At 32.7% G+C, this 18,013-nt stretch overlaps 1 protein-coding gene across 1 annotated transcript in view; it reads left to right on the forward strand.

Annotated features, from left to right (window-relative positions):
• The window catches only part of CEP290 (centrosomal protein 290), a gene marked incomplete at its 5' end in the record, with an annotated part of 52,719 nt that overhangs the window by 15,678 nt on the left and 19,028 nt on the right, over positions 1 to 18,013 (forward strand). The window contains 16 exons of the mRNA XM_085304948.1: positions 867 to 1,016; positions 2,019 to 2,134; positions 4,467 to 4,569; positions 5,857 to 6,087; positions 6,665 to 6,838; positions 8,189 to 8,300; positions 9,123 to 9,328; positions 11,091 to 11,242; positions 12,231 to 12,342; positions 13,113 to 13,568; positions 14,519 to 14,683; positions 14,932 to 15,039; positions 15,126 to 15,260; positions 15,753 to 16,019; positions 17,017 to 17,124; positions 17,680 to 17,879. Coding sequence (XP_085161074.1) covers positions 867 to 1,016; positions 2,019 to 2,134; positions 4,467 to 4,569; positions 5,857 to 6,087; positions 6,665 to 6,838; positions 8,189 to 8,300; positions 9,123 to 9,328; positions 11,091 to 11,242; positions 12,231 to 12,342; positions 13,113 to 13,568; positions 14,519 to 14,683; positions 14,932 to 15,039; positions 15,126 to 15,260; positions 15,753 to 16,019; positions 17,017 to 17,124; positions 17,680 to 17,879 — 2,795 coding nt within the window. The remainder of the gene's footprint in view (positions 1 to 866; positions 1,017 to 2,018; positions 2,135 to 4,466; positions 4,570 to 5,856; positions 6,088 to 6,664; positions 6,839 to 8,188; positions 8,301 to 9,122; positions 9,329 to 11,090; positions 11,243 to 12,230; positions 12,343 to 13,112; positions 13,569 to 14,518; positions 14,684 to 14,931; positions 15,040 to 15,125; positions 15,261 to 15,752; positions 16,020 to 17,016; positions 17,125 to 17,679; positions 17,880 to 18,013) is intronic.

The raw sequence follows: 18,013 nt of genomic DNA on the forward strand, positions 1-18,013 counted from the left end.
GTGTATCTGAAATCTGAATTTATGTTTTGAATCTACAGACTTGTCCATTTTAAGTTAAAATCGTACTCTTAATGTTGCTCTATCCATTGAAAAATATTATACTTGCTTTGTTATCAAACTGAATACTAAGCATTGGCTATCTTTTGGGGAGCACTGTGACAAAAAAAAGACTTAGAGATTTCCTTGTCTTCAAAAAACAATAGTCTTGCACTCTTATGAATAAGTGGACAATTAATTGTTCTTAAATGGTGCATGGTTCTCTAAAATCCTGCATCTTGTTTTAAGTTTTGCTTTGGATTCTTCGGAATGCTTACTACAAAACAAGAATGAGAAATGAAAATACTGTTGTATAACAAAACATACTCAAGTTTGCACTATAGAACAGATTTGGTAACGCAAAAAGATTTGCCAGTAACTAATACTGTACAATATTATTTTATGTACTTTTAGAGTAGAAAACTAGAGAGCTTTTAAGAGCTTAACATGAAAAGACAAAGATTTATTTAGAGTAAACCATCGAATAATTGTTGCAATTGTTCAATCCAAAGCTTATTCTCTTTAAAAGAAATAGAAAAGCACTCTATTTTAAGGAATCTGGAATGAAACATGATGAATCGTCAGGTATATGAAGCTGCCCTGATTGCTTGAGTTATTTATCAGTTTAGCTCAAGATATTATGTACTTAGTTCTTTGTGGAGTCACAGTATTAAAAAGGTTACTTTAAGGAGCATTTAAATAATTTAGGATATAAATGGAAGTTAATTAGATTGTTGATTACAACTGACATTGCATAAAAGGCCATATATTCCTTTTGTGTTTTCTTTTTGAATAAAAAAAATCTTCTTTCTGCTTTGTTTTATATTTAGATAGCGCAACTTAAAAATGAAGTTTGCTTATTACGTCAATCAGAAGGCACCAACATTGTTTTCAGAACAGTAAATCTTCCAGAAGGAATGGTTTCTTCAAGTGTTAGTATGATTAATTCTCTGAATGAATATTTAATACATCTCCTACAGGTAACTTGTTTACACTTTGATATCAAGACTATCTGTGGCATATAACAAATTCTTCTAAAATCTAGTACCATGCCATGTATGGATATGGGAGAGCGCTCCAAAACTTTTCTGTTATAAAACTCTGACATTCATAACTTCTTGGACTAATAAGATTTTTAAAAAGCTGTAATTTCTTTGCTAAGTTCAAAAAGTGAAAGCGAACCCTTAAAAATTACATTGTTGATAACACTTTAGAGTATCTTTATTTTAACTTGAATTTTGATTTACAGCTCTGCCTACCCTTCCATCTATTTCTCAAGTTGCACTCTTTCTGTGAAAAATTCTCATTTATTCCTGTCCAGATTTTATACTGGGATCTGCATGTGCAAATGCTATGACTGCTCAGAGTCTCTGATATAACAAAGGTTCACTCCATTAGGTATTAAAGATATATGGACATTTGTAAGGGAGGGCATAAAAACATTGGAATTGAAGCTGGTTATTCCCATGGGAAGCATGGGGAAAAAAGCAAAGCAAAGAAGAAACGATTCTTTGAGAAATGGAATAAAAAGAACTACTAAATAATTCTATTTTTATTCTGTGTTTCTGATCATTTTTCTTTTGTATATTTTCTTTTGAATATTTTTCAGTCATATATGAAGTATAAGAGTATTTGGGAACATAAGAAGAAAATATCACTTTCCAGTTAGATTTCAATTGGTATTCTTTGTGGACTAAATATATGGGTTAATATGTCATGGTGTTTTTAACATTTTTGAGCTGTAATTCACAAGGCACTTTAGTACTATTTTGCACTTACTAATATGAATGCTTACATTTATTGGACTTTTCCTTATGTATTGCTTCTACAGAAAGACATTTCATGTCTGCAGTTCAAAGGCCTTAATGGCACAAATTACTCATGTAAAAACACATAGGAAAACTGTAGTTTCGATGCAAATTTTCATGTTTGAAACCCATATTAATCACTTCAATATTCTTTATTCTGAAAATTATCTTTAGGAACTAGAAAATAAAGAACAGTTACTTAAACAATTTGAAAAAGCAGTGGAGGACTACAAGCGAAAATTTACAGTAATTCGTCACCAACAAGGCTTACTGTATAAAGAATATCACAGGTACTGTCTTTTCTGTGTGATGAAAGCTTGAATGTGTAAATAATAATTTCAAACATAAAATTTTCTAATATGTTGAAATGGTTCCTTTGTTAGTGTAATAAATGCTGCAGCTTTTGGATATGGCTTCCATAAATTTTTTTTTGGTCCTATAAAGAGTCAGAAAGCTTATACGAAAATATTTTCTGTCCAACTTCTTTCCTGGTGCATACTTTATAACATTGTGCTTTCTGAAACTGATATCCCATGTTTCATTAGAATACGATATTATGGATTCCTCAGTCTCATTTTCTTTTGCTTTGAAGTATGGGTCCTAGTGGTTCTTCTGAGGTAGAAGAAAATTGTTACCAAAACACAGATCAGAGATCTCTTTTTAAAGATTTCAGATCTTCAGGCCTTTTCTTAACGTTTGTTTCTTCTTCAGACTCAATTTCTTTATATGTTTGATTGAATCTAATTTTTTATATTTTATGGTCCAAATAAAGGGTCTTTATCTGGTAAAAGCATAGGGATGAATCTGATGATTCTTCAATTAACAGACTGTTAGTGGTATTCTTTCAAGGTTTGAATTGGAATGAATACTCACAGGAAAGCTGGAATAAGAGTTTCATCACATAGTACTTTTCTTTGTTCTTTGAATCTGCTAAGATTTCCTAGATAACATTATGTCTCAGTTTGAGATATTAAAACTACGTTTTCTTGAAAATATTAAAAGTTATACAACACTACCTTATTTACTACTAGATTATGTATGATGAGTCAAAGCTCCTTCTCCAAAAAGGGTGGAGAGATACACTCCAAGACATGACATTCCATAAAAACTTACCTTCAAAATGCCTTCTTAACCTTTCCTTTTTTTTTCTCCCATTATGGAAGAAACTAAGAGTTCTTCTCTGAGAGTGTTATCACTACTCTCTGAAGAGATCATACTTCTTAAAGATCAGGGCAATGAAGAGGACCTCAAAGACAATCTGTCATTGAAAATACCTAGATTATTTATTTAGACTAGCCTATACTATCCTGTACCGTCTACAGGAACTTCCTCGTCAGACCTGTATAAACAGGTTCATAGTCTTTTTTGTTTCCAGATTAAAAATGAAGGTAGAGGAGGTAGGTAGGTAGAGGAGACTAGTGTAGGCTAAACAGAAACAGGACTTTTTTGTATTTTTGTGTTTATTTTCTTACTTAGAGTTTTTACCCCTGGTTTTTCTATCTATCTTTTATGCATTTTAAATAAAGGAACAATGGAAGGAAAAAGTTGCAAAACTGTTGAAAATTGATTTAATTGATTTAAACAGGTATTGCCTACCATTTTATTCAGAATTCTGACCTCAAATTCAGGATCTGGATATAGGAGACTTAGGTTTAAGTCTGTCCACTTCCTAAAGCAAATTTGAACCTCCAGCTACTAAAGAAACAGCTAATTTCTATGTTGTGGGGAATTCTCAGAGCATAAGTGAGTAATCTCCCTTCTGAGGCTATACCACTCTGTATGATAAATTAAAAAATACTTCAAAAGGAAAAGATAGTCACTCTCTCAGGAATATTCTCAGAAGCCTTCTTCCTAACATGTTGTTCCTCTTAGCTAATGACCATGAGTGCTTCATGAAAAGAAAACAGTTATGGAAAGAGGCATTATTTGCCAAACCATTTTAACTAGCTGTGCATCTCATCACCCTAATTAATGGGCGCAGCTGAGAATATCTGCTGAAATCTGCTGGGCCTAGCCTGCTTCAAAAAGAAAATGACCAACTACAGGCTCACAGAAAAATAATAGTCAATTGTATCATTTTTTTGTTTCCTTTTAAGAGGGGACCTGAAGTTTTCAAGAGGTACTGAAAGTGGTTTTTGTTGATGTTGTTTTTCTGAAAAGTTTTAAACCTTAGCTAGTTTTACAAAGAGATACTTAAAACAATTTAGCTGAAATCCAAGTATATAATTTAAAACATATTAAATCCCTTATGTGGATATTCTTTGCAGTAGACATCACTGTCTCATCCTGGTAGTACACCTGGAGGAGAGAGAAAGCATTTATCTTATACACAGTTATTTCCTGTCTTTTTGATTGACCTTTGCTTTCCTGAGTACTCTGACTTGAACTTTTTTTTTTTTAAGAATTAGTATGTGTTCATTGTTAAACCAGCTGCAGCCTAAAAAAATTAGATAATTTTTAGTTACCCATCTACAGTTTTATAAAGTCTTTTTTCAAATTACATTATTGTGAACAACAAATATCTTGGTCTGCAGTACTTTAAGGGTTACTGTTGTAGTTACAGTTTTGAAAACTATCAAGTATTTCATCATTCTAAATGAAAATATTTATTGACTATGACAGTGAAAAGGAAAGCTGGCAAAAAGTATCTAAAGAAATGAAAGAGGAAAAGAAAAAGCTAGAAGAACAAAAAGAACAGGATGCTACACAAATAAAGGAATATTCTGTAAGTATTTTTTTTACTTTCACATTTTTAAGGGGTTTAATACAGGCACATGATAGAGTCTTTAATACTGTAGTATGATTTGTTAAAAAGGAGGAGAACATTGCAGGGAAAATACTGCTCAATTTAAATCAAATCAGAAAGGAAGTGGTTTATTGGTTTATTAGGGACGGGTAATTAACCAGCAGTCAGTGAACTATACATTCAGAAACAATAGAAGCCATACCAAAGATAAATCACAATACTAGATGCTTACAAAATGTTAGTATACACCTACAAATTTCTAAACACTCTTCTATAGCTAATCTCAAATTGTTCTCTCCCCACACACCCACATTCCCAGTTATGTTCGCACCCTCCCACCCTTGCCCCTTCAGATTACAAGCACAAATACCAATTCCTAAAGGTGCAAGTTGCCCTGTTTACACACACTTCCTGTTGCAGATGGGGGTGCTCCAGTTTAATGTGTACCTGTGCCCCTCCTTGCATTATGCTAGTCCATGTGCTGTTGAGAAAGCACTGCACAAGTTCCTCTACTCACCACCTGAGGGGTAGATCCCTACTTGTTGCATTCTGTGCTGCCAGTCTGCTAATGAGCCTGCTGCTGCTCATGGTGTCAGACACAGGGAGGAAGCTCATTCATGCCTAGACACAAGTTGCAGTGCCAGGAGGGAAACACCTGGCAGTCTCAAACTGGGTTATAACTGTTGCTCAGTAACTTTTTCTCCCAACATTATAAACTTTCATACTTGTATATAGAATTTTAAGCTTGTAAGTAATTCTTCTTCCCCCCCAGGATTTACATGTGCATGTGTATGCATACAGGCATGCACACTCACTTCCGCAGGAGCTTGTGTGTGGTTACTTTACAAATACTAATTGAAATCTTAACTAGGAGATTATTAGTGTATGGACTGAAACCACAGGAGTTCTATTTGTTTTAGAAAATGATTAAAAAACATTTATTTTGATTCTAAAAGCTACATAGGTCTACTAAAAGAGTGAAGAATAATGATAAAATGCAAAAAATTGTATTAGTTAATCAGATGTATTTAGTTTCCGTCCTCAGAAACTAATGATTTTGAAGATGGAAATATTTCTGTTTTCCAACATCACGTGTGTGTTTGTACGTGTTATGTATAATTAGCAGAAAGAAACCTCTTCAGATATACTAACAGAGATTTTAAAATTAGATTAGAAAATGTATTTTAACAAAGAAAGCTAGTCTACGTAGTTGAGTTTACTGTATTTCTGTACATGTCTCCTGTAAAAACCTACTTTATTTTACAGAATTTACTCAGTGCACTTCAGATGGATCCCAATGAAACAAAAAAATTACTTGCAGAAAATAATAGAAAAATAACTGTCTTACGAGTTAATGAAAGGTCATTAACAAGGCGGTGTACCACTTTACTTGAGATGGAACATCATCTTAGAAAAGAGAATGAGAAGCTAAAGGATGAAATAACACATATAGAGACTGCAGTTACAAAGAAGATTGGACACTTGCAACGATTCAAGGTATGGTTAGTAGTAGTAAGACACGTTTTGCTTTTGCAGTCTATTTGCCAATAATATGTTGTTACAGTTTTTAGCGGGAGACAGTACTTGTTAGTACAGAGTTTGTTAATGCCTTAACTGAATGCTGGTTAAATGCTGTTACAAATTTTTTCAGAGCATTCTTTACATGTAAATAAGTATTGTAACAAGAAGCTTGTTAATTGTCCCCCTGCCCCCGAAGCTATTTTAAAGTTTTTTTTAATGAAAGTATTGTGTGAAACTAGTCTCTCTTTTTGACCTTTCAGGTATGTACGGCCTATATTAACTCATCTTTATGAAATACATTTTTGACTAATACATTATGATCTTGAGGCAGCTATTGATAAAATTACTACAAGAGTTGGAATACTAGAGAAATTTTGTGACTCTTTATTGAAAGAAGTTGATAAATATTAATCTAGTAAAACTATCATACTATCGCTATTGTACTTTAAAACAATATATTAACTGTTATTCTTTTTTCTTTTAGAGTAAGTTTAGTATTTCATTTAAAGATTTAGCAGACCTCAGTAATCCAGTATATTGATTATTTTCATAGGAAATGGCTAGCTTTAAAATTGCAGCTCTGCAAAAAGTATTGGATGATTGTGTGCCACTGTCTGAGCTAGAATTGGTTAATAAGCAGTATAATGCATTAACTGCTAAATACAGAGATATATTACAAAAAGATAACCTGCTCGTCCAGCGGACATCAAATATGGAACATATGGAGGTAAAGTTTGTATTATGCTTGAGCCTTAAGGGAAAAATGTCATTTTGCATTCATTCTATGTTATTCCTCATCCTTACTTAAAAGAAAAAATGAAAGTCCCAGTGCTAGAACTGCTAGTATTAGTAATGGTTCTGCAGTGGGAAGGACATACTGGAGCGAGTAGAAATGTAAAGAAAGAGAGCTGGTCTGACAAGCTGAAGCTTAAATTTAGACAAGAATTTGGCTCTCTAGTTTTAACAAGCAGCTATTTTCAGTGTGGACCTGTTGAGAATGTGATGTACAAAATAAAATCCAGCTGCATCATAATTTTATTTTAATGTTGCTCTTGATATTTTAATTTTCTTACCTGGTACTTTGTCAGTGTTTGGAGAAATATCAGATGTCAAGAGATCTTCATTTCAGTAGACATGCATAAAAGGTTTTGTTTGTTTGAGTTTTTTTATTTGGCTTATTTGCTTTTTAAGTTAAATTCTGGGTGTGTTTCTCCACCAAATATGTCTAGTTCTTTGATTATCAAAAATAGGATGATGGAAAGAATATTTATCATTAATATTGGAGTTCATAAGGAAAGTAGAGTGAACACTTTCAAAGCTTTACTTTGTCCTGAAGTATTCATTTTTACTCATCCTTGAGTTACAGGAATGAATAACTCAGTTCTGAAAAACAATATCTGTTTGTATGAAATGAACAAGCAAATGACCAAAGAATGTTCATAAGGTGTTTGCAATATAAGTACTGCAAATGTAGTACTATTCCCGTGAACTTTTATTTTGGAGTAGAAGGGAGTTTCTCTTCAAGATCTGTGAAGTTGGCTTCAGATATCAGTTATTACCTCCCTGCTTCATTCATACAAGAAATAATTTCTAGAAAAAAACAGTAGTTAAAACAGCTGTCATGTTCTTGTCAATTAGGCGGTCTGTGGCTAACAAAAGTTAAATGCCTAAGTGCTGGGTAAACATACTGAGTCATTAAATTCACCTGAATTTAATATTCACAGAAGTACTTCTTCATTTCCACCATGAAAGTGTTTAGTACTTATGGAAAGTACTTACGAAGTGTGTTTAGTATGACAAGCTTAGGTTTCTTTATATAATTCTAGACACTCTAGGAATCATGGTCTCTGTGATCATAAATATTCATGTTAATACTAATTGACAGAAACATACATCCAGAGAGCAAAAATGAACATTTTGACTCCTAGAAGTGGACCTATGGTATTCTGTTTCCATGTTTGTAGGTTAAGGGATTATGCATAGGTAAAATCTGTGAATTTTAATTTTTTTATAGATACTAAATATCAAATCTGCTACAGTTAGTTTGTAGTTACATTGCATCTTTCCTGTCATGCAGCGGGAGAATGAATCCTTGAAAACACAGATAAATTCACTGAATAAAGAACTGGAGATTACGAAAGAAAAACTTCACACTATAGAGCAGGCTTGGGAACAAATGGCTAAACTAGGCAAGTATAAAAGTTCTTTTGTAACATTAAAAATAAATTGTATGTCTTGTATGCAAATAGTTTTTTCAACATTTTAAAATTAATGTATATGGAGGAAAAAAAATGAAAAAAACCAAAACAGTATGTTGTATCCATTTTTCCATTTTCTCTCTCTTCGCCTCCTCCCCCATTTTTTTTTTCCTTCTTCTTAGCTCTTCCATCAAAATAAAGTTGGTTACTTCCCCAGGAAATTGTTCCACCTTCATTTGTTATAGGTTGTTGGGTCAAGGGTTTAAAAGCTGAAACTTGCAAGGCTTCATCTCCTGGTTTTTTGAATAACATGTGACATATCTGGCTGGATATTCACTTAAAGTATTTCATAGGTTGTCAGAAGAATGTTTTCTTTTTTCCTAGTTTCATGCTTTATAACATCATTATTTTTTCTTGATAACTGAGCAGTTCTTTGTATACAGGTTAACACTGCTATTTTTCAAGAATTTGTCTATGTCTTCCTTTTCCAGATTTTTAATCAATTTGCTGAAGATTTAGCAGCTGAATAAGTATGAAGTAAAGACTACATTAAAACAATTATCATTTTCAGTAACTGTGGTTGCAGCGATACCCATCAATAACTAATTATGATTTTTTTTCAAAATAGATTTTTTCAAGCTTGTAATAAGGCAAGACTATTTCAATATCCGTACCTCCGCTTTAAGAAATAATCTAAATGTTTTGATTAAGTTTATCTGACAAAGAAAAACTCATTTTCTATTTCATGGTGTAAATAATATTCATAGTTGTATCAGCTTATATATTATTTAATTTAAATATTTTTGAATATAGGGGATGACAGTGCAATGGACAAGGCCACAAAAGCAATAACCAACAGTGAGATTTTAACCATTTCTAAGAAAATCACAATGTTGGAAATGAAGGAATTAAATGAAAGACAGAGAGCAGAACATTCACAACGAATGTATGAACATTTAAGGAATACTTTAAAGCAAGTAGAAGATCGTAATTTTGAATTGGAAACAAAATTTGCTGAGGTAAATCTGTTGCAATAATATGTTAAGACTGGAGTTTGACGCATCTTAGAAGCACATTTTTGAGCTGAGTTTTAACCACTCATATAGCATTATGATAGATAGGTTTATGATGCATAATTTGTGATGCTGCCTGTACTCACTGCAATTTCACATGGACAGGACCTTTATTCAAAATATAACTAACTTTATTTCAAAGATGAGTTATTCTCTATAAAATATATGGTGAACACCTTGACAAATAGCTAGCTACTTATTCAACAGGCTCCAAATAGTAGTCTTTCCTGCTAACTTTTCCCTAAGTTCTAATGATTCTGAAAGTATTAGAGCTTTGCATCCCTTTTGTGAGTGATACTGTCGTAATTCTGTTATGTTACTGTCACTGTCTTTCTGTCGTGTCAAGCATAAATTGTAATACAGGAATAGAAGAGAAATCATGTGCGATCAAATCTGATCGCTGTTGCAGATGACCCTTATAATTCCTGTTGTAAATATATCAATCTTGTTAGATTTTTTTTGTGTGTGTGTGCCTACTATATCCTGTCTGAAGTTTGTTTCCTACTGTTGAAGTAATTAATTTATGGAATTTTATTCTAATTTCCAGTCTAAATATATTTATAGAGAGTTGTTCAAGTTTGTTCTTGTGCCGCTACTGGCTTACAGCTTAACTATAATTTTTCTTCCCTTGTGTTTGTGTTGATAGGAATGTTGATAGACAGTAGTCATTTCCCATTCCTTGTGTTTTGCTATGCAATAGTCTACCTATTTTAGATTGCTTTGAGCTTTCTATTTCTCTATCAGTTTAGTGGTGTTTTTACACATTTATTTTAGACATGGAGTCTGGAGTCACTGAAAGTGCATAAAGCTTTTCAGAGATGGCATTGTTAAAGCCTTTGATGATGGCATGACTCTTTTTTTTCCATTAATAAATACCTCAGGAGTTGTACCCTAGATGATGTTTCCCTTTTTCACTTTTACATATATTGTCTTCTGTCCTATGATACACTTAGGTATAGTGGTCTTCTTTTCAGTTGATGAATTCCTAACTAATACCAGAATTCCTATACTAATACTTATTAGGGCCTCTGTGCATCTCTTTTTATTCCTGTAACTTCAGGATGTTTGTTTTCTGTTTCATATATGCCTGTTGGCAGTGCCTCCTAATCTAACATCACTTCTTTTTTTATAGCTGGTAAGACTATGCTAAGGTAATTAGTGAAAATTTTAAGCCAGTTCAGTTTTAAGAATTGATAACTAGAGGAAGTCTTCTAGGTTTCTCTTTCCAAATTCATAAATCTACTTCAGCATGACTCCTTCTTTTCTTACCCATTTTACAGTTTCAATATAAACCTCTATTTCACTAGTTTGCTAATTTTCTAGAGGGTAATGCCTCAAATACTTGAGGTCCAGGTGATAAGAGAGACCACTTTTTTTTTTTTTTTTTTTTTTTTTTTTTTTTTTTTTTTTTTTTTTTTTTTTTTTTTTTTTTTTTTTTTTTTTTTTTTTTTTTTTTGGAAGTCAGTTTATTGAGCGTAATCAGATTAATCTACTAGTAATAAAGAGATTTTATAGATATTTTATCTATTTTATCTATTTTATATAGATAAAAGAGATGTTTAAGCAGAAAGAAAAGAAAACTTTTTCTAACAGCTGTACGATATTTGTAATGACTGAAAAATACAAGATACTTTTGGTACTTTTTGCAGGAGTTGGGGGCTGATGTGCACTTAGGGTTACCATTTTTGTTTGTTTTTCACTTTTTAAGCTCACCAAAATTAACCTGGAGGCACAGAAAGTAGAACAAGAATTAAGAGATGAACTGTCAAATAGCGTAAGTAAGGCAGTAAGTGATGCAGATAGACGACAAATCATGGAACTAGAAAAAAGTGAGATGGAACTAAAGATTGAAGTATCAAAGTAAGTATTGAGGTAACAAATTCAAAATGCAGTGTGTTTGGAAACATTCAGAAATTTAGGCTGTATAGACATATACTGTTTGTGTATGACTTACTGGTAATTTTCAGTGCCTATTTTTTTTATTTATATATGCCAAATTTGGAATTGAAAAAAAAAAGGCATTTTATTCAGGCACTACAAAGAAAATCATTCACTTTGTTTTGATTTGAACAAAGAATTGCTGTCCTAGATAGGTGTGAGTAGATGTACGCCTAGATACTTTTTGTTTTTTAAGCAAATTTAATTAAAGATCGATTTTGTTTCTTTGCTAGAACCTCCAGTAGATTTATGAAAAACTCATAAAAGGAATTAGAAAGCATTTTTTCCCCAAAGAATCAAGATATATTGAAAATTAGGTTTAAGCTGGCTGACTTATTTTTTTTCTTTTATTAAAAGAGATAGACTTGGTATGCATAAATTCAAATACTGATCTTTTCAGATATGTTGATGTGATTGTTATCATGGGCATTTGTATTTGAGTAAGCAATAAAATATAATCCTGTTACATTTCTAAAGCAGCAAAGCCTATGGGAGCATATTTGCAGTGATTTTGATGTCGAAAATGAGAGATCAGACTTGGCAAAGCAGAGAATGAACAGGGAATGAAATTTGTTGAGTATATATGTTTTGAATTGGGAGGGAAATAGAGAAGGAGAGAGATGCTTACGTTATGTAAAGACTACCCTGTTGTTTTCCTAGAGTGCGTATCTACTAGCAAACTATGCGTATAATTTATAGGAGATCCTTCTGTAAAAAAACTAAAGAGGCACTGCTCAGTACATAAGAAGGACAACAAGTAGTAGAGATGAGTAGGCTGAAGAGAATGGAGTCTTTGAATGCCTTGATACGAAATAGTATTTTAAACATCTTGTTCTAGCGTCTGTGTAGAAGAGCTGAATAGGTTATTCAGTGGTTTCAAATGGCACAACATTGTTGTTTTTCCTGCAAGGTTAAGGGAACTGTCTGATGTTGCAAAAATGCAAGTCGGAGCTCTGGAGGCACGACAACAATGCAGAGAGAAGGAAGTGGAATCTCTTAGAATGCAAATTTTAGATTATCAGGTATGCTGAAGTCAACCTCAGTTAACACTGCAGTTTTCTGAATCTTTTCCAAAGGAGAAGGGAATTAAGTAATTCTAGAGTAAATTGAGAAACAACAAAAATATTTTAGAAGGATCTTAGCAAGCTGATCCTTGGAATGTTCATATCCTTTTAAGAGTTCCATAAGACTTAAATTAATTCCTCCTCCATTTTTTTGCATTGCTATTCATACAACTATAAAACAGATCCCATTTTTTTTCCATGTTATTCAGTTAATATTTGTTCTCATACAATTAATAGATCATGACCTTTTTTTTATATGTAAAAACAGAAAGTCTGATCATTTTTTTCCCCTCTGAGACATGATTTGTGAATCTTGAAGAGCTGCAACAGACTTACCATGTTGCTTTACTATTTGCTTAAAAAAAAAATCTCTTGGGACTGTTTCCATGCTCTAGAATGATTTGAATCCATAAATGCAAAACTTCTCAGTTTTTAGAGTATATCCTATTTGTTAATTTTATATACTTTTCTTCCTTGTTTCCTGGCATTTTGAGAAGACACTGTTTTTAAAAATTTTACCTGAGAAGATACTTTTAAAATTTGGCTGTAGAAATGACTATAGAAAAATTTCTGTTTTTAGTGGCTAATTCTTGCTCCTATCTGTGGGATAAAATGCATGCAGTGTATAAAATATAAAAAGATAGTAATTCCTTATTTACATATTACATAAACATTGCATTATTATATTAAAAATGAAAAAATATTGTTACTCTATATTTTGTTCTTAGGCACAGTCAGATGAAAAAGCAATTATTGCCAAACTTCATCAGCGTATCATAGCCCTTCAAGTTAGTGAATCCAGTGCTGTAGACAAGTTGGAGACACTTGCATTGAAACTACAGAAAATGGAGATCCATAATCTACGATTAGAGCAGAAACTTGATGACAGAGAGCAAACCTTATATTTTGCCCGACTGGAAGGAAGGAATAGAGCCAAACATTTACGTCAGACAATTCAGTCTTTACGGCGACAGTTTAGTGGTGCTCTGCCTTTAGCACAACAAGAAAAATTCTCGAAAACCATGATTCAGCTGCAGAATGACAAACTGAAAATCCTGGAAGAAGTTCAGCATGCCCAGCAAGAGCGTCGAAATGCAGAAAACAGAGCACTGGAGATGGAGTTAAAGCTAAAAAGTTTAGAGGAATTACTAAGTGCATTGAAGGATACAAGAGGAGCTCAAAAGGTTAGCTGTTTTACAGCTTTGAATAGCCATGCTAATTTGATGTGCACTTAAATTAAATTTCAGTCCAGTTTGTGCCCTAAACATACTGTTTTAGAATGTGACAGCTATTGTTTTTTGAAAAAAAGACAATCATTAGTTACTTACCATTTATAATTTATTAATTTTCTTTTATGACCACTTTTTTTAGGAAGTGAAGGTTGAAATTAGACACAAAGTAACATTCTGAAGTACTATTCTGCCAACTTAAATTGAAGTTGATACAAATCCATGACTTCTTAAATAAATTCAGAGGCACTTAATTCAGGCAGTAATGTTGTTATTCCCTTGTAATGCCCCTTAATCATATTTTGCTATTATAAATGTTGTCTTCCAGCTGGATAAGAGTCACTGTATCGCATGTAATATGGCTTTATCTTTTATGATTAAAGATGTCAGTATGTAAGCAATTTTTTAGCTAATTTTCAAAGATTTTCTAGAGCATTTTGAAATAAAAATGTCCTATTACAGTTAGTACATACGCACTACTAAACTTTTTTAGTATTTTTTAATTTTATACAGTGCTTTTATGGTTTTGAAGATCTGTTACTGCTTTGGAAAAGACAACCAAACTTCTTGAATGCTTTTTTTGTTCAAGCTGTAGGGGTGCATATGATATAGCTCAGATCATTTAAAAATTATCTGGAACATGAGAAAGGGTTCTCTTTGTCAGAGTAGGGGAGATGTAGTACATCTCCAATTATCTGCTGCCCTTTTCAGTCATCCCTCTTGCAGTTAAATATTCTTGCCATGCCTCCTTATTCAACAGAAGTGAAAAAGCTTGGCGGCAGAGCCCCCCCCACACACGCATTGATTGGATAAATGCCCTGCTGCCTCAAAGTCAAAGAGTGTAGCTGCATCTAGACAGCCTGTGGGCTTGATAAATTATAATACTGTGTATAATTTATTATTAGGTAATTGAATGGCATATGAAGATGGAAGAACTCCATCTGCAGGAACTTAAACTGAATCGAGAGTTAGTCAAGCAAAAGGAAGAGATGAAATATTTGAATAATATAATTTCTGAATATGAATGTACAATCAATAATCTGGAAGAAGAAATTGTACAGCAGAATAAGGTATATATATCTGCATGCTATTAGAAAAACGGAAAATTCTTATTTCATTAAATGATTTAAGAATATTTTTTTTCCTAGTTTGTTAACATAAATGTTTGCACTTTGGTTCCATAACTCTTTTCACGGTGGCACATTTGAGTCATTTTCAAACATTTTATATTTCCGTATATATATTTCCTGTTTAAGTCAGTTATAAAATTCTCCTTGCCTTCAATGAATAAGATTTCTTTATCAAATATTTGTTACAGTTTCATGAAGAAAGGCAAATGTCTTGGGACCAGAGGGAAGTAGAACTGCAGCGCCAATTAGACATATATGATCATCAGCAAAATGAAATACTTAGGACTGCTTTAAAGGTACATGCATTAAATTAACTAAAAATAGTCTGATGAGCACTTTTTTGGAATTGTTAGATAACATGCATGTGAATCTTTCTGTGCAGTTTGAAGAGGCTACAGGATCAGTTCCAGACCCTAGTTTGCCCCTTCCACAGCAACTTGAGCTAGCTTTGAGAAAAATTCAGGAGCATGTTCGAACAATCCTGGAAACTAGGTCAACCTGCAAATCACTAGAGGAGGTAGCGAAATATAAAAATTTTCTTATAAATGGCAAAGTTTGTATATCTATGGTCTTTAATTTTTTTTGTTTGTATATTGCAAATAACCTTTGGTAAATGTCATTCAGATGTGTTCATTCCATTAGAATCATTTAACTTGGAGAATGTGAGTGATAGTATACAACTAAAATTAACATTTTTTTCCATTAAAAAAATCAGATTTTTAAAGTATTTTAGGTTACAATCTAAAATCTAAAATTGAGATCACTAAATTGAAAATCTGTTAGAGAAAACAGTTTGTGAACCACAAACTATCTGAAGACACGAGCTTCATAACTTTGATAGCACAAAGCAGGTTGCATAGGTGCTTTGTGCCAAGCAATAATACATAATGACATGCTAATTATATCACAGGACTTTTGATCTTACAATAATCTCATAAAAAACTGGGCACAAAACATTTTGTGATTATAAGTCAATTTAGACAAATCTTTCTGATACCTTTTGTTGCAGAAATTAAAAGAAAAGGAAACTGCTCTGTGGAAAGCTGAACAAAATATTCTATCAAGAGACAAGGTTATAAATGAACTAAGACTTCGATTACCTGCAACATCAGAAAAAGAAAAAATAATAGCTGAATTAAGTAGAAAAGATGATGATCCGGAGTACCATCATGCCGTAAAAATTGCTCATCAAACCATTGCAAATATGCAAGCAAGATTAAATCAGAAGGAGGAAGTGTTAAAGAAGTATCAACGTTTACTTGCTAAAGCAAGAGAGGTAGCTAAACTTTTTGTGTATATTTTCTCCTATTTTTAAGTTGTTTTTGTTGATTCTTTGTTCATCTCATTGTTAGTGAAGTTTTAGTAGTTTTCTGACTTCAGAGGAAGTGGAGCAGGTATGATTATTCATTTTTCATGTAGGAAGTTCGTGAAGAGTTTTTGTAACTTCTTATATACTCTCAGTCAAGCGTTTCATGTATCTGATATCTTTATAGGAATTAAATTAGTATGACAGGAGGAAAAAGAGAAGTGGACTCCTATATTTATATGGGGTTTTCATGTACTTACAACAGTAAGCTGTGGATTACATCTTGCAGTATATTTGGGAGGCATATGAAAGATGTGTTTATAGAAAATGTTCTTAAAAGCAGACCTTGTGTTTAACAGGTACTTCAAGACTGGGGGTCTCTATACTAGTGTGTTTGTATGAGGACTGCATTTTTGAAGCAGATTTCCTATCATTTTCGTTTATTGTGCTTTTTTTTAACATGTATAGCTATTTCATCTGAGAGAAATTAAATTTTATTGCTTTGATGCTAAACCAGAAAATGCAGTCTAAGAATGAATTTACTATGCACCACATGCTAGCAAACATGCAATTTATGGGACCAGACCAAAACTAGTCCAAAGTAAACAGCCCTGAAAAGTGCATAGTATGGATGTCGATCTTCAGCACCTGCTGTTTTGGTTTACAGCTCATGTTCTGTTGTACCCTTCTACTTGCTAAAGCAAACATAGTGTAAAACTGCAAAGGTGAATTTTTTTTCTCAATAGGTGTTAAAAGGGGGAAAAAGTATAGTCAGTGGGTATAGCAAAAATGAGAAGAATTTAAAAAATGGTAGAAATAGAGGAAAATTTGGGGGACAATAAAAGATCAGAGTATCAATTCAGTGAGTGAGGAATCAGTGTACAAGATGCTGCAATTTCATTAATTTCTAGAATTATGTGCCAGTGTAAGTATAATAGTGTTACATCTTTGCTTCCCTTACTTACAGGAACAAGAGGAAGTAGCCAAGAAGCATGAAGAAGACCTGAGAGTTCTACACCAGAAGTTAGATTTGCATACTGACAATTCCCTTAATAAATTCAAACAAACTGCTTTGGTGAGTTACGGTTATTTGTGGGATGAGTGAGGTTGTTCCCAAATTTTGAAAATTACTGTTCAAGAGAACAGTTTTGCAGTCAAAAGTAAGTAAGAAATGATGACCAGAAAAATAAATTGGTAGTCAATACAGAGTTATTGTATTCTTGAATTGAAAGCATTTGAGAGAGATGGGTTTGAGAACAAATGTAAATAACAAAGTTAGTACCACAGCGTATAAGAGCGTATTTTGTATTATCCTAATTTATGGGGAGTTTTAGGAGAGAGGTAGATGTCTTTTTATGTTTTCTCTTCTTGTCATTCAAAGTCTATGGCTAAAGGAAGTGACCCGACCTAATTCAGTTCATCTTTTGACACTTTATGATAAGTTGACATCTGTAAAGAGCTCTTTTGAAAGCCATGTGATTGAGGTTTCTGCGTGGACTATGACTTGTGTCACAATAGATAAGAATTATCATATTTGGTTATGTTCAAGATTGAGTTTGAAAAGCACCACTAATTTCTATTTGATTTAAACCTTAAAATATTTGTCATGTGTATTTGTTCTGTTTTACAGGAGTTAATGAAAAAGCCTTCTTTATCACTTCCTAGTGACAAACATTTCCTCCGTTTGGCTGAAATGGAGCAAACTGTAGCAGAACAGGACAATTCTCTTGCTTCACTTGTTAGCAAATTAAAGAAAACATCATCTGCCTTGGAAAAACAAAAACAGATTACTTCAATGAAAATCAAAGAGTTTGAGAGTATCAGGGCCCAGTAAGTTTTTAGACTATTAATGTAATGAAGTCACAAATGGATTGGATCAAATTAGCTACATATTGCTGTTACTGAAGGGGTCTATTGAACTGAGCATGTTTTTGCTGAATTTAAGGCTTGGCTGAAAAAACTAA

Source organism: Rhea americana, unplaced genomic scaffold (assembly GCF_003343005.1).
Source record: "Rhea americana isolate MKP2758 unplaced genomic scaffold, rheAme1 scaffold_214, whole genome shotgun sequence".
In the NCBI taxonomy this organism is placed as follows: Eukaryota; Metazoa; Chordata; class Aves; order Rheiformes; family Rheidae; genus Rhea; species Rhea americana.